Here is a 12,504-nt window from a genome sequence, read left to right on the forward strand (position 1 = left end):
AAACAAAGTTTTTGAGATGCTAATAGTATGGAAATTGCCAAATTATTTTTACATTTAATATTTTTTATACATTTAAATTAAATACGAAATATTGAATAATGTTATACATAATTATGACAAATACGCAAATCAAAGTCCCAGGCAAATCGAAGGCAGTGAAAACTGCGTCATTCGCCACTACGTTTTTCGAACCTACGTCGCGTAGGGGACCCCAAATGTAGCGACCTAAGGTAGTGATATCAATACTTATAATTAAAATATTTACAAAATTTGCGATACATTCCTCTTATTTAGTAAATGTACGACCTATCAAATAAATATAAAAGAATACCTACTATGTAGAGAAATATGTTTGTAAGTAGGTAGGTATCTAAAGTTCAAACTTATTACTTATCAAAGGTCACTGGTAAAGCTTATTGCAAATTGCAATATTATTCGAGTATTTATTAATATGATTTGATTTGCCAAACATTGTGGACTCCAGTATCCTAGAGAGGTTATCTTTAAGTTTTTGTAATAGGCATTGTCATGGTAATCTATCATATGGCCCGTACCAAGCCAGGACCTGGCTTGAATCTATTCATTTATCAATCCGGGCTTCAGTTTCAATTTAGTTTCAACTGCACATAAAGCTATCTATCTGTAGGACCTGTAATGTTACTTGAATGGGTAGGTATTTTTGTAGAGTCGCATGAGTCTTTGATTGAAATATGTAGGTAAGTAGGTACTTGACAATGACTTTAGTGACAAGATTTTTCCAATGACACCATTGCCCAATTCACCTTACGACGACAGAGCTTTGCGACAAACGAATAAATAAATAATCACAAATAAAACCTTCAAAGTGCTTATGATAAAGTAGGTAGGTACATAATACACTCACACATGGAAGATGACTCGTGCGCGACGTGTATGAACCCGCGCGTACGCATGTGATGCGCGATGACCGAATCCGGGGAGCCGGAATATCGACATCGTATGTTTGTTCGCGCCTGACATTACGATAGATTGCCGGAGAAATGTATAAAAGATTTTGACACGAGCGTTTAGGCATCAGTCGCTCATCAGGTAGCATCCGAAACCAACCAAAAATTCCAAAATGAAATTGGTAGGTGTTTCCTGATTTTTATTATATTAGCAAATTATTTAATTAAATTTTAATTGGGATAATGAGAGGATATTGTGTGTTTGTTCACTAAATGGAGTGTTGTTTGTGCAGATCGTTTGCGTCGCTCTCGCCATCCTGGCCGTGGCCGCCGCCGCGCCCGCCACCCCCGTGCAGGGCGAGCCTGTGAAGATCCTTCGCAGCGAGTTCGACCAGGAACCCGAAGGCGGTTACCAATTCAGGTAATTAAACAACTTTATACTATGATAGTCTAGCAGTTAAATGCTGTAAGGAGTTCTAATCCGGGAAAGGATTGGTAAATCGCTCTGAAGCCTAGTGTACCTACCAACCCACTTAGGAAAATTCTTATTAATATTCTCAAATTATTAATTTGGTTTTGTAATAGCTACTTTAATTCTTACATAGATTAATTTATTAATCTACATGACTTCGGCCCAAAGAATAAGGGAAATTTACTTAGATAAAAAAACCGGCGTTCAAATTATTCGGACATTTACATACAAGACGCGCGTCTAGCATAAAATTGTCGTAAATATTGAACCAGGGTTCTCCTACTATGACATGAAGATAGCAAAGCTAGATCACGCATGCAAAGTTAGTTATGATAGGTAAAGTAGTATGAATATGGTTAACATTATCATATATAATTAAGATCTGATAAATATGTGTCCTCTATAAACATGTGCTAATCAATTCTCTGTCCACAGCTTCGAAACCGAAGATGGTACCTCCAGGCAAGAGAAGGGAGAATTGAAGTCTGCCGTCGATGAGGAGAACAAGCCCCATGACGTCGTTGTTGTCCGCGGATCCTACTCCTACACCAACAAGGAGGGCGTCTCCGAGACCGTCCAGTACTACGCCGACGAGACCGGCTTCCACGCCGAAGGACCCTCCATCCCCAAGTAAACAACTACCAACGACTATGGACCAACCGATACTCGACGAAACCAAACACGGCTTGAGTTTGCTCGGTTTGCGCCAGCAAAACCAACCGTGTTGTTTGTATTACAAATATAACATAGGTAAATAGAGTTGTTGCCATTAACGCGGGACGGCGAAGCATCAAACGCCTCTCTTGTTTCACGTTATTATTTGATGCACACTGCCATATTTTTTTACATTTGTACGTTTTTGTTATATTTTTACGGAATGTCGTAAAATAAAAGTTCGGCATAAATAAAATGTTTGCTTTTCCTTTTATTCATCCCACCATCCATTATCTCCAAACCATAAATGTTCATAATAAGTACGAGTATAATCATGACTCAATAGAGTATTAATTTGGCATTTAGGAAGATGTAATAGCTCCTATAGAACCGCATTATTGATGTAAAGGACTTGTTTAGTTATGGTGGCTACCATCTTTATGGTTTGGTATAATAGAGTAGGTAATATAGATTTGCTTCGCGCTCGACTCAGATAGTATACTCAAGATAGTTGAGTATGTAATCTGGAATAATTATGTCAATAGACTCCAAAATTAGTATTTTGGCCATTATTTTTATAGATTTTGGGTACTCCCAATTCACTCACAAATAGGACCACACAAGATTACTTAAATACTTGAGTAATTTTTAATAAGGTCATTATTATTATGAAACAACTTTTTACTGGGAGACCTAACTTCTAAAACAACAATCAAAGAATCAATCAAGGACTCTATCATCAAGAAATTAACATAAAAAAATGATAAGCTTTAGGTGTAGAGTATTACCTACTTGTAATTGAGAATTAATGTAGATCATTAGAGCGTAGGTAGCTAAAATAATAAAACTAGGAAGTAATGATGTTTGGAATAGGTAGGTATTTACTTCTAGATAACAAAATTAATCACACAAAAAAGCATCTAACCTCAATTATTAAAATACGAATTAATTGCAGTATTTGACCACTCACAAGCTTGAATATAAGCCCTTCGTATGATTTCACAATCGGGCTTAAGTAGGTAGGTACTTAGTAATTACCACAGACTCAAACAGCTTAGAGCTTTACTAAATGCGCATTTTAGCCCACTAAACCCTTGAGACTATCAAACTTGTAAAAAGTAATTAGGTACTATTTCAGACTATGTATTTTTTTACATAAACCTTTGTTATCTGTCATCCGCTTTGCACTAGAGGGAAGTCGAACCTTAACTTAATTTCGAACTCCTATGTTCTGAATAATTTTGTTTCTCAACAGGTAATAGGTATAAAGTTTTCACCAATTTCATGAAAAATCGTAAACATTAATATGGAATATCATATTGGCACAAATAGCTAAATGCCAATCCATTGCTGAACCCTAACCCCAAGAATCGCCGAAGAATACGATGTCCATTTTATATCTGGGCGGGCACTGCTAGAAACATTTAGATAAATATACATGAGTCCCTGTAAATGCTGCAAAGTACCTAATGTAGGTTAGTTTTTGTGCATAAGCTAAAATAGATTCCAGAATAGATCAGTTTAGGGGTCTCCAATTTCAGTAAGATTAATTTATAGGACAAACTGAATAAGCTCCAGTCTAAGCGAGGTCTTCTGTAAATTCCGTTGTCTTGTTCATTGATTCATAATGATCCTTACTGCTCTTAACATTTGGTGACCTGATGCATTTATATTTTATTACCATATTAATATATTCATCACATGTAGATATCTATAATGATGTTGTTTGATGTTTTCTGTAAAAAAACAACCTTTGCACGCCGCCATTGTGACTTTTAAGTAACAACCTATACTATCCTATACAGGGTGACTTGCAGTGAACATTGTATGGGGCTTAGGAAAAGTCAACCATTTATGAGATTGTATCTTGATTTTAATTTTATATTGAATAATCCTTAGTAGAATAGGGAGAGCAGACAAAACAAGACTATCCCATAGATTTTGGATGGCAAAGGCAAACTATGATGTCACTAGTTCGTGAACGCAAATTACTTAGGGCTGATTTTTCAATTGTCAGATATCTTTTAACTGAAGAATAGGTAACCTTATTTATAATTTTGACATTATGTCCCCCATACTGAAACTGTCAATGTACCAAACTTATACTTCAGTTAAAAGTTCTGTTTCAAAGATTGATTTGAAGAGTAATTCACTTTTCAGGGCTTTGAAGTGCTTTTTAAGTTAGGTCTATGAAATTTATAATTACGTGTAGATAGGTAGGTACTGGTGTAATTTATAGAAATACATTTTTTGACAGATTTATAAAAGATTTTGTAAAGTTGATTGGTGATGCAACGAAATAAAAAAAAGTATCTAAAATTAATTTAGAGCTAAGGTAAAAATATTTTGATTAATAAACTACGAGGTGTAACGGCGATATGTATTACTACGCTTTTATTCTTATTTTAATGCATACGAGTGTCGATGTTTATTTTCTATTAAGAAAAAGTATAGCTAAGAGATTTTTAAAACTAATAATAACAGTCTAACTTATGTCTTTCCCCGAAGAGCTTTAAGCTCGATTGTCCTAACGAGCTGCGGCAAGAGGCTGGCATTAACACAAGATTGTTCGTGCATGTTATGGGTTTACGAATGCTTCTGTTATGCAAATGTTGATGGAACTGGTACGAATGCCAGCGCGCGGTGCTGTTATATGGAATCGGAAATGGGAGGGGTGGACGACTTCATTCATTACCATCCAATGCTACCCATTACGAGTACATAGCTTAAATTCTAAAAAATCAGTATTATACGCCACAAAAAAGTATGTAAACTGCGTTTATTATTGAAGATTACAAAAAGCATCTGCTCGTGGGAGAATATACAAGGATTTAATTAAAGGCTTGTTTATAAGTATAGTGTATTATATTTTATTGTTACCGACTTGACTAATAAATACTGGCTACATAGTATTTTAGATGGATTTATGTTTTATGCAGATCATATCAATGCTAATTAATTAAAAAAAGATTCACATTACTCAATACTCTACTCGTGATCTGTCAGCTGGGCTCCTAACGAAGTCGATGATGCCATTAGTAATAATAATAAATCGCAAATAATCATATTGAATGCCTGTTATAATAATTATTTTTTAGATATAAATATTAAAAATTCATTAAGGATGTGAAAATTATATTTCGATGATTTATAGAGGCTAAAGCTGTATTTGTATCAATATGATGATCGATTTTCATTAAAAAACGGATCCGGTATAAGGTTTCAATCAAAGCCGAAATGAGATTTTAATAATCATTATGCGACTTCAAAAAACTAATGAGTGCTAATGAACATATGATAATAAACAGATGATCTTTATAATCTTTAATGAAGGTTGTATTCAGTATTATACTTGATCATCTTCCCATTATTTTTAAATTAAGGACAGGAAGAAAGAAAATTCATCATCGACAAACAGATCATTAATGCCCGTTTTCACCATCAATCCCAAATTTTTAAATGACCCCTATGGTAACACATCACAGGAATTTTGTTTTCGTAGGGGTCACTTAAAAATTAGGGATTGATGGTGAAAACAGGCATTAGTCTCTACTGCAGGAGCACTACCCTCTCTAATTTACTAGATGGAGGACTTGCCTATTTACCCTCGCTTCTACTTTAGGACAAAAGTAATAAATGTAACTGTAATATTTTTTGCAATTTATCTGGGGGCACGGCAGTGCCCCCACCAAGTCGAGCAAAAAAGCAGCACGGCCGTACCATCCTTTTCTCGAAGCAATTCAGGCCATTTTCGACCGCCTGTAACTTCGTTGTGGATAAAACTAGAAGGCTGAATTTTCATTAGCTATGCAGGCATTGTAAAGACACGGTATATTTAAAATTTCATTCAANCGCTGGTACAGACGCACTCTCTCGTCCTTGCCTTCGTGAATCCAATGGAACAGATAGCTGCTACAATCGGTAGATGGCTTGGATGCAGTTTCTGGCCGATAGTTTCTACTGACCTCTACTACCGCCCTTGGCCTTTAACTTTACCTTGCTGACTCGCCATCTCCGCCAAGATCATTTGTATATCTACTATTGTTTGCCATCGATGCCGAGCCAGACTTCATACACTAAATAGGAGGTTTCCATTGGAAAGAGACACTCACAAAGTGAGCGCTCACTCTCGACCAGGTTTAGCCCACGAGCCGACGTGGTTTACCGGGGTGTGGCCGCTGTGTGTACAACAGCTACTTGGAGCCACTGGTGAGAGATTATAGGCTATCCATGGTCCAGTCCCGCAGTGTCGCTACCTTTGCAAAAAGGGTCGGCTAACGACGCTACGGGGAGTACTAAACNGCGTGGAATGTGCGTACGCTGATTGACAATGACCGAAACCTTTGCCCGGAGCGCAAAACTGCCGTCGTAGCTCGCGAACTTGGTCGTTATAATATAGACATTGCTGCTCTTAGCGAGACACGTATAGCTGATCAAGGCGAGCTCGAAGAAGTAGGCGGTGGTTACACATTTTTCTGGAAAGGGCGTTCTCAGACCGAATCTAGGCAAGCCGGTGTAGGGTTTGCTATAAAAACATCTATTGCCAAAAAGCTACCGGAATGTCCACAATACATCTCGGACCGCATAATCACTCTGCGTCTTCACCTGGAGAATAATAATTTCCTCAATGTTATAAGCGTATATGCGCCTACAATGAGCAATGAAGATAGTGTCAAAGACCAATTCTATGAGGAACTATGTCAGTGTGTTGGCAAAATTCGCTCAAGTGAGCAGATTTTGCTACTAGGCGACTTCAATGCTAGGGTTGGTCGAGATTATGAGTCGTGGCCACGTGTGTTGGGCAAAAATGGTATTGGCACCATGAACAGTAATGGGCAACTGTTGCTCACTCTATGTGCACAATTCGATCTTACCATAACTAACACGCTGTTTAGACTGCCCGATAAATACAAAACCACCTGGATGCACCCACGTTCCAAACATTGGCACCTAATTGACTATGTAATAACCCGGCGAAGAGATGTACCCCAGGTGAATATTACCCGTGTAATGCGTGGCGCTAATTGTTGGACTGACCATAGACTTTTAATTTCCAAACTGAAACTGCGTTTACGGTTGCCACGAAGGTTTATTAGACCTAAGCCTAAGTCCCTCAATTTGGATGTGCTAAGCTGGCCAGAAGTGCGGGAAGAGTATCAAAAGAACCTGTCAGATTTATTGACAGCGTATGATACTCTTGACGGTGGAAATGAAGCGTTGTCGCAATGGCAGCATCTTTCTTCCTCTGTACAAATTGCTGCCACCGAAGTACTAGGCCATAAAAAGCGCATAAACGAGGATTGGTATGACCAAAACGATAGGGTTTTGACTGCGGCACTGGACAGGCACCGTAACCTATTACTGAGATCCAACGGCAGCGACAGCTTATCTGATGCGATCAGGAAAAGTGGAACGGATTTAAGACGACTCACCCGGGGATACAAAGATAATTGGTGGCTCGAAAAGGCTAAACAAATTCAGTGGCTCGCGGATACACATCAGCTTGGTGCCTTCCATGAGGAAGTACGTAAACTCATAGGAACTCCCATGCGAAGTAGTGTGCCATTGAAATCACGAGACGGCACTCAAAAATTCTCTGCTAAGCAGGACATACTCAAGCGTTGGGCAGAGCACTTTAATGATTTACTCAATGTTGATCGCGGAGCAGATCTCGACCACATTAGATCTATTCCCCATCTGCCGGTAGATATCAGCCTTGAGGAACCGCTGTCACTGGACGAAGTAAAAAAAGCCATCAAAGAACAAAAGAATAAGAAGGCAGTCGGCAATGATAACATTGCTGGAGAACTGCTTAAGTACGGAGGAGAGCAGCTACATCATATAATCTGGCAATTATTTCAGCGCTTTTGGGACGAAGAAAAAGTACCACCTGAGTTCAAAATGTCTCGCATACAGACACTCTATAAGAACAAAGGGGACCGTTCTGAATGCAATTCCTATAGGGGTATATCGCTGCTCTCTGTTCCTGGGAAGATATTCGCCAGAGTACTTCTCAACCGACTGTTACCTATTTCGGAGAAGTTGTTGCCAGAGACCCAGTTCGGATTTCGTCCAGACAGGGGTACTTGCGAGGCTATATTTTCCATCCGCCAACTACAGGAAAAAAGTCGCGAACAAGGCCAGTCACTTTATTTGTGCTTCGTTGACTTGGAAAAAGCCTTTGACTGTGTGCCGCGAGAAGCCTTATGGACCGTACTGACAAAACTGGGATGTTCAGAGAAATTTGTCCGTTTGATTCGACTGTTGCACGATGACATGACCTGTTGTGTAACCTATAACGGAGATGAGTCAGAGTCATTTACAGTGACTTGCGGAGTCAAACAAGGGTGTGTGTTAGCCCCGACATTGTTTGCGCTCTATTTTGCAATGGCAGTCGGTGAAGTTTTAGAGCAAAATTCTTCTGGCATCAAGATACGTTTCCGAACAGATGGTGGAATATTCAATCTTGCTAGGCTTAAAGCCCGCACTAGGGTCTCCCATGCGGTTATTACGGAGATTATGTACGCAGACGATCTGTGTTTTGTTGCCAACTCTCCTGAAGAACTTCAGCTCTTAATTACGAACCTCCATGAAGTCTGTTGTCGTTATGGTCTCAAAATTAGTATTTCGAAAACCGAAGTTATGGCAATGGACTTCACTGGCGATGCAGAACCGCTAAAAATTAGCATTGACAACTGCGTGCTGAAACAGGTGGAGAAGTTCAAGTACTTAGGCAGCACTATTACATCCAAGTGCGACCTAGAAGGCGAAATAAACCACCGCATCAGTTCTGCGGCGGTTGCGTTCGGAAAACTTCGGTCTAAGNTTTTGGGTACCTACCAACAGATATCTGTATTGAAGCAAATGACTTTGCCCTACTTCTGGGTATTGCATGGCAGTCTGGTTCGTAATGATTACTTCGGCACAGCCACATAAATGATGGGATTTATGACGTCATGTTACGACCGACCGTGTGGAAACCGTGCTCGTGAATTTTGGGTCAAATTATGCATTAGCGTGCGTAAAGTTTGCATAACTTGCCTTAATTTGCCAAGTTGTAGTAAGCAAGAAAATTCAGCCAGCTAACTAAAAAACATGAAACCAGAAAAATACTCTACTCAAAGGAAAGCACCTATTTCATATAAGTAAATACCATATTTTATTGTCTTTAGAATTCGTTATGTACGCAAAAAGTGACAATTACTTGTATGAATTGAAACCAGTGCGTGTTTAGTGTTTACCCAACTGCACCAGAAGGGTACTGTTTTTTTAAAAATGCAATAAGTATTGTTAATTTTATTCCATTACTAATGAAAGTGGCAATAACGTTGAAAGTTAATAAGAAAGCGAGTTTAAAAACAAAAAATATTTTTGACCCACATTAATTCTGTGAGCAGTAAGCAGAGCTTCTTGGCAAACGATCGAGACGACGTTTTTCACAAAATTTGGCATACTCTTAGCCAGATCGTGGGCACAGACAGATTCAAAACAACATTTTGTTCTTTAGCCCAAAGAAAATAGAGTTCAAACTGATTTTAAAAGGTGTTGCACTTGACTCTACATTGGATTATACTGCCATATACAATATAAATTTAGACTAGCAGTTTTAATCAACCTAAATTGAAAATGGCTTTGTCGTGATAAAATACGAGTAATATAATGTAGCAAAAGTTAGTAGGACCATTAGAAAATGCCTTTTTGACAGGGAAAACTGTACATTATTGCGTCGATAGCTGATCATTTAATGAGGAAATCATTTAAAAGTCTATGTTTTTTTATAATATTGCAAAAAAAACTTTAGGGTAAAATATTTAACTAAAGAAGCATTAGACCTACTCGTATCTATAAAACCTAGTGATTTTGTACAATCAAAGCAAAACTTGTCCCACTAAAGGAAATTGCAAGCTATTTTTATTCTTTCGTAAAAGATATATTTCCGTAACAATGATGCTATAATGGTAAAGCTAGCAAACGGCTGGAAATGGGCCTTTCCTGTACGCCATTAGTTTTTGCCTGGCCTGTGTCGGATATCGTATTGTTGTATTATTAAGGTACTATTACGGTCTTGGTTTGCGAGCATTTTATGTACGCTGAGTCTTAAAATTTCACATGGCCTAAAGCAATTAATTAAAGGTTAGGCTTAATGCTTAAGCTTAGGGTAGTAATATTGTCTTGAATTTCACTATACCTGACCCTTGGGGTAAACATATGTTTTGGATTTGTAATTTGTTTTAAAAATGTGTAATTAAGTTCTACACAAAAACAATAATTTCTTCAAAACGGAGCAAAATTCATCAACATTGCCTTTTTTGTTTAAGCATAAAACATTAGACAAACAGATTTTCAGGTTTATATGATTTTATGAATAACGGAGCTTTTAAGTCTATTAAGTATTCTAGTTAGTACACTAGTTCATGCACTAAACATTGTATTTAATAAAAACACATTGCGAGAATGCAGTCACTTTTATACCTGACAAATGTTACACAATTACTTGTATCCTCCATATCACATAGAAATCTCCTTCCCATCGGGGTAATGTAACATAGAAAGCAGTCTCCTGCGGAATACAAACGGTGACAAATGCCAGTGAAATGTGGTGATCCATTTCACTCCACCACGACCACAGCTACAGTATTTCTCAAATCCATTAGACCTTAAAAGATGGTGATTTAGTCGCCAAATATTTTAGGTCTTGTCACGTCTTAGCGGGGCCATAAATCTAGCCTCAAATATGTACCCATGGGAATACCTTTAAATTGAGACCCTTTAGAACGACTTTACTCGACCTATGATTATGAATCTGTTCAAGATATACTTAGGATTCTAGGATGAAAGTGGTCTAGCTAGATGATTAAAAATTCAACCAAGCCAGCTTTTCTAAGCTTCATTTGATTAAATCGAGTGGCAAGCATCGTTTTCATAACAGGAGTCTGTGAAACTGCAATTTATTTGGCAATACGAATCGTAGCTTCAGTTTAACTGTAATGTTAACTGCTTAATTCTATAGCGGATTTTCTTTCTAACTTTGAATAGAGGTAGATCAAAAACATTTCTTAAATCTTTCTTTTCACGACTTAAATTCATGTAAATCGATCACCTTTCTACCACGATCTCCTGTCTATTATGGCGAAGCTGATTGTTATTCCTGGCGTATACTAAGTGTAGAAAACACCTAGTAAACTTTTACATTCACACCGCCATTGTTGACGGACATACGTGCGGCTTAACGCAGTCGCCAAATTATGTGTCGTGACGTGAAAGCTGATATGGATTTTAGTGAGTTGAAATTATATAAAGAAGTATTTATTAATGCGACAGCACACAATAGGTAGCAATAAAACACAACAGTAGCATAAATGTTCGGTCAAACCAACGCGATCAGCCGGCGTGCAGCGATGGCTTAATCGCTGAAAGGCTGAACCTTAAGAAAACAAGAAGAAATCTTTGAACAATGCCAACCTTGCCAACCAACAAAATAAATGCCCATTGCAATAGGATAAAACTCAGCCCAAGCTGAATTGCTGACTGCAGGATAATATGTCATGAACCACGGTGACGAAGGCCACGACGATGGTTTTTATTAATAAGATTTAAAGCACAACTTATCTGTGAAAATGTAAAAAATCTGCCTTTGAATTTATATGGTTGAGGATCCTTGCCTGCTAAGAAATATATCTCTTCTGTTAAATTCGTTCCTTAATTAAAGCCGTTGTTTGTAGTACATCCGTAAATGTGTGAGAAGAGATAGTATCATTGAAGATTTCATTAATTAAAGTGAAAATAGAAATTGTGTCCGATATTTGGAGTATTAAGTCATTACTGCCGTTCAACGTGTGATGATGACACAGAGCGTCTCTATTTCTCAGAACTGACTCTAAAATAATTGAGCATAATGATTTTAATTTCGTACACTGATTGTCCCACTTTCTCATTCACCCCGAGCTATACAAGTGGATCTTTAGGCTTAAATCGCTTTGTGTCTGGTATTACTCACTTAATATACGTCTATTCATTGAACAACACTTTCTACGATGTAGCCGACTTTCAATCGTGGTGCGTATTCTAATAGGCGTGAAATGAAAAAAAAAATTAATATTNTGGCGCTCATTGCAACTTCTTCGATCATAAACTGTTAGCTCTCGTTAAGTAGGCTAACGTTAATAACTGTAATGCTTGCAACATATGATAGCAAGGCACGTCATTTAAAAAGTGGACGGCTTATTCGTTCCGCCGATAAATTCCGTTTCTTACAAGTGTTTCCGGGCATATTATTGCCCCAAAATAGTTTAGGAAATATTACTCGTTGTTAAAAAGTTTTTTTTTTGTATTTTTCAAATTATACGACGTGTCTTTCATGATTCATGATGTGATCATGACATGGTAATAATACCTATCTAAAAACAATAAAAAAAGAGTCTACCGAACCAAACGCTGGCTTAGAGTGATAAT

The 12,504-nt window shown here is 37.8% G+C and overlaps 1 protein-coding gene across 1 annotated transcript; it reads left to right on the forward strand.

The window, feature by feature from the left end:
• Positions 1 to 1,006: 1,006 nt before the first annotated feature.
• Positions 1,007 to 2,308, forward strand: CPR46 (cuticular protein RR-1 motif 46). The gene is made up of 3 exons (XM_028320686.1): positions 1,007 to 1,108; positions 1,220 to 1,347; positions 1,834 to 2,308. Exons 1-3 carry the CDS (start codon positions 1,100 to 1,102, stop codon positions 2,030 to 2,032), a joined length of 336 nt encoding a protein of 111 aa, XP_028176487.1. The 5' UTR covers positions 1,007 to 1,099; the 3' UTR covers positions 2,033 to 2,308.
• The last annotated feature ends 10,196 nt before the right edge of the window (positions 2,309 to 12,504 follow it).

Source organism: Ostrinia furnacalis, unplaced genomic scaffold, assembly GCF_004193835.3.
Source record: "Ostrinia furnacalis isolate ACB-3 unplaced genomic scaffold, ASM419383v2 OfSCF7446, whole genome shotgun sequence".
In the NCBI taxonomy this organism is placed as follows: Eukaryota; Metazoa; Arthropoda; class Insecta; order Lepidoptera; family Crambidae; genus Ostrinia; species Ostrinia furnacalis.

Bases quoted from the DNA above. Each gene is read 5' to 3' on its own strand.
- CPR46 (XM_028320686.1), top strand. The intron at 1,348-1,833 runs GTAATTAAACAA...CTCTGTCCACAG, and splicing joins GAAGGCGGTTACCAATTCAG to CTTCGAAACCGAAGATGGTA.